The sequence below is a fragment of the Delphinapterus leucas genome, chromosome 7, assembly GCF_059928025.1.
Source record: "Delphinapterus leucas isolate spDelLeu-1000000601 "Yukka" chromosome 7, BTC_Dleu_Yukka2, whole genome shotgun sequence".
Lineage (NCBI taxonomy): Eukaryota > Metazoa > Chordata > Mammalia > Artiodactyla > Monodontidae > Delphinapterus > Delphinapterus leucas.
The window spans coordinates 103,867,989-103,872,242 of record NC_143135.1 but is presented as its reverse complement, the minus strand read 5'-3'; the positions used below and the strand labels follow the sequence as shown (position 1 = coordinate 103,872,242).

Sequence of the window (4,254 nt, the reverse complement as noted above, 5' to 3'; positions counted from 1 at the left end):
TATTGAAGCATAGTGGATTTACAATGTTGTGTTAATTTCCATTGTTCAGCAAAGTGGCTCAGTTATACATGTATATACACATTCTTTTTCCTCTTCTTTTCCATTTTGGTCTATCACAGGATACTGACTGTAGTTCCCTGTGCTGTACAGCAGGACCTTGTTGTTTATCCATCCTACGTATAATAGTTTGCATCTGCCAACCCCAAACTCCCAATCCATCCCTCCCCCACTTCCCTTCCCCTTGGCAACCACAAGTCTGTTCTCTGTGTCTGCGTTATCACAAACATTTTTAACGTTGGGTGTGACTAAGGTCAGAAAACACATGGATGTATGCTGTCTCAGGTTCCTTTACATTTCTATCTCCCTGGAATTATTTTTTCTCTTTATCTTTAAGCAATATGGTCTTGTAGTGGGAATTTTCTACTGACGATAGCATTATGGTATCCAGAACAAGGTTGTCAGCTTGCCCAAGCGATCATTCACCCAGATCGTATTGAATGGCAGTTTCATAGACAGTTGGCTCTTTCTGTGAGTCACTTAGTTCACTAGTGTTAGACACATAATTTTGTTCTGTTTTGTTTTTCTTTGATGTGATTTCAGGTCGGGTGTTGACAGAAAGAATGTTCAAACATCTTCAGAAATGGTTTGTCACTCACTTTCTTGGGCGTTCTGCGCAAAGAGCAAGGCTGGTCTCCAAAGACGGAAGGTGTAACATCGAATTTGGCAACGTAGAGGCACAGTCGAGGCTGATATTCTTTGTGGACATCTGGACGACTGTGCTGGACCTCAAGTGGAGATACAAAATGACCATCTTCATCACAGCCTTCTTGGGGAGCTGGTTCTTCTTTGGCCTCCTGTGGTATGCAGTCGCCTACATTCACAAAGATCTCCCTGAGTTCCATCCTTCTGCCAACCACACCCCTTGCGTGGAGCACATTAATGGCCTGACCTCAGCTTTTCTGTTTTCTCTGGAAACGCAAGTGACCATTGGCTATGGATTCAGGTGTGTGACGGAACAGTGTGGCACTGCCATTTTCCTGCTTATCTTCCAGTCTATCCTTGGGGTCATCATCAATTCTTTCATGTGTGGTGCCATTTTAGCCAAGATCTCCCGACCCAAAAAACGCGCCAAGACCATTACTTTCAGCAAGAATGCGGTGATCAGTAAGCGGGGTGGGAAGCTCTGTCTCTTGATCCGAGTGGCTAACCTTCGGAAGAGCCTCCTTATTGGCAGTCACATATATGGAAAGCTTCTGAAGACCACCATCACTCCTGAAGGAGAGACCATCATTTTGGACCAGATCAATATCAACTTTGTGGTTGACGCAGGGAATGAAAATTTATTTTTCATCTCCCCACTGACAATTTACCATGTCATTGACCACACTAGCCCCTTCTTCCACATGGCAGCAGAAACCCTTCCCCAGCAGGACTTTGAATTAGTGGTGTTTTTAGATGGCACGGTGGAATCAACCAGTGCCACCTGCCAAGTCCGGACATCCTACGTCCCAGAAGAGGTGCTCTGGGGCTATCGTTTTGCTCCCATGGTGTCCAAGACCAAGGAAGGGAAATACCGAGTAGATTTCCATAACTTTAGCAAAACAGTGGAAGTGGAGACGCCGCACTGTGCCATGTGCCTGTATAATGAGAAAGATGCTCAAGCCAGGATGAAGAGAGGCTATGACAACCCCAACTTCATCTTGTCCGAAGTCAGTGAAACAGACGACACCAAAATGTAACAGTGGCTTTTCAACATGGGTAAAGCAAAATCTAGAAGGTACCTAGTGACTAGAAACGTTATGGAGCAATCAAGAATTTGGGGGTATGACAGTGGGACAAGAGCCTTTAAAATCTCCCCGCGCAATGTCCCTGAACCCCATAACCATGATCCTACAAGACACATAGCTCTACAAGGCAACTGCACGAGAACATGCAGTGGGTTTGTAGGAAACTGGAATATGGGAGACATAGGAGCTCACATAAAATCTTGAATAGGATTATTTGAAATCATGCAGTGTTGGTGGGAACAGACAAAAATCATTGAAAGCCTCATGGACAGACCAAATGAGATCTTTTTAAGAGTCTTCCCAAAGAAGATATAAGCTTTAGATAGGATCAGGGAAAAAAGATATTCTTATTTTGGTTCTACTGATAAGAAAGAAGCCATGTTTATTTTAACATTGGCTTGTATCAAAGGAAAAATTGTCTCCTGAGTTGGGGGAGATGAACCAATCAAAGTAATAAGAAAAGACGGATGCACAGTGAACATTTGTGAGGCTCTGGCCTTCTCCAGCCCTGGTTGTTGGCGCTTTCATCTAAGTCTGGGTCATGCCGTGTTTCCAGAGGAGCAAGGGGGAGGCTTGGCCCATGGACTCCGCATCTCTACATACAGGAGAGGAGCACAGGGCCCAGCCTGCTCGATGGCACCTCCAGAGCCTGTGGTCAAGCTGGGTGTTGGCCCAAGGACATTTACACAGAGTCTAAATCACCACTCTAGAATCTCAATGAACACTTTCCTGCAAGAAAGAATGTTTGATTTGAAAATGAGGGTGATATTTCTTCCAATTTGTGTTAGATGGGATAAGGGGCTTCAAATCTGTTAAAACACTACTTCCTGATCTTCCAAGAAGGCAGTGAGGAGTTTGAAGGAGCAAAGACAGTTTAGAAGGGAAAATACTGCTAATGCTTCTGAGAAAAATATACCTTGTGTTTTTCACCCGAGGGTTTGTAACTGAAATGCTGTTTCTAAAGGAGAAGTATGAAAGGGAAGGGAATGGGATATGACCCCACAGTAAGGAAAGTGCTAGGTCTTCCTTCCTCTGAGGGCCAACACCACACCTTCATCAGACAGACCAATGTAATATGAGGATTGATCTGCAGGGGAAGCTTTCACTGCGAATGTCCTGTTCAGCTCCCTGCTCACGTTATTTTGAATGTATTCTCGGAAAGGTGGCACCCAAAGCTGCTTAGGAAGCAAAATGCTGCCAGTGTGCGGATTGATACGTTAAATCTCTGGGCTTCCCTGGGGGCGCAGCGGTTGAGAGTCCGCCTGCCGATGCAGGGGACACGGGTTCGTGCCCGGTCCGGGAGGATCCCACGTGCCGCGGAGCGGCTGGGCCCGGGAGCCATGGCCGCTGAGCCTGCGCGTCCGGAGCCTGTGCTCCGCAGAGGGAGAGGCCACAACGGTGAGAGGCCCGCGTACCGCAAAAAAAAAACAAAACACATTAAATCTCTGAAACTGTGATGTAAGTTTGTCTTGAATCCAGCGTGCCCAGGAGGACACGACCTCGGGTGCAGATGTGCCCCGTCCCATGCAGCCCCATCAAACCACTCCGGTGTGAGTCTAGGCATGTAGTCATGGATACCGATGACTTTATTTTCGCAGGCCTGGGGTTGAGTTTGTACAGATTCACACGGACACTCTGGTCCTCCCGACAAAAATGAGGAGTCTCATGGGTTCAGAGTTGCGCACTTTGTCCGTGGCCATAACGGTGGACACGATGGGACCATGTGGGAGATTACTCTGTGCGTGTAAGTGTGTCGGCATCGCCATTTAATCTGCTGACAAAGCTAAAGGAAATCGGGTGTAACAAGCTCGAGGGAGCTGGAACTCTCTGCTGGCCCATTGTCATGAGGGTTTATGACTCTGTAGTGTCTTTATAGACGGAAGGGTCAGGAGACATGCCTTCTAGTCTGTTCTGCTCCTTTTAGCAGATGTTGGGGGATGCTGGTAGTGAAGTGATCATAGGCAATCCATTCCTCTTGATCATTAGGAGAGCAGGACAACCGGGATCTTTGCAAATGGCCTTTCTTTCTGGGTTATTCGATGGAAGAAGTCTGCTTCCAAATATTCCTTTATTAGGATTGAGGCATTCTGCCCTTTGAAGTCTACTTTTTAATGCAAATTCCCATTGAACCTTTAGCAGCTGTTAACATACTTACATCCAACAAAGCCCCGAGGAAATGAGGCCCTGCAGGCACCATGCAATGGTCCTAAGGGGTGGCTGGAACCCCAAAGCAGCATAAGAACTCTGGACATTTGGAGAGAAAGGGTTACCACAGGCATAGGAACTCAGTGAGTAAATAAATTAAATGGAAAACAGAAGGTTCCAGAAGGCCAACTTGCCCATAGTTTAATGCCAGTGCTAAAGGCAGGCTTTCTATTCCAATGTGGTAACAGCGTTCCCACCAGGGCCTGATCGCACAGGCACTGTTACTGCTACAGGTGTGCCATATAATTCTATTTACCGATTT

General features: G+C 46.5%; 1 protein-coding gene across 1 annotated transcript; it reads left to right on the top strand.

The window, feature by feature from the left end:
- Positions 1-273: 273 nt before the first annotated feature.
- KCNJ1 (potassium inwardly rectifying channel subfamily J member 1) lies at positions 274-1,905 on the top strand. The gene has a single exon (XM_022556263.3). It carries the CDS (start codon positions 621-623, stop codon positions 1,737-1,739), a length of 1,119 nt encoding a protein of 372 aa, XP_022411971.1. The 5' UTR covers positions 274-620; the 3' UTR covers positions 1,740-1,905.
- Positions 1,906-4,254: the final 2,349 nt, after the last annotated feature.

What these genes read in the sequence shown, in the direction of transcription:
- KCNJ1 (XM_022556263.3), top strand. Translation starts at nt 621, where the DNA reads ATGTTCAAACATCTTCAGAAATGGTTTGTCACTCACTTTCTTGGGCGT.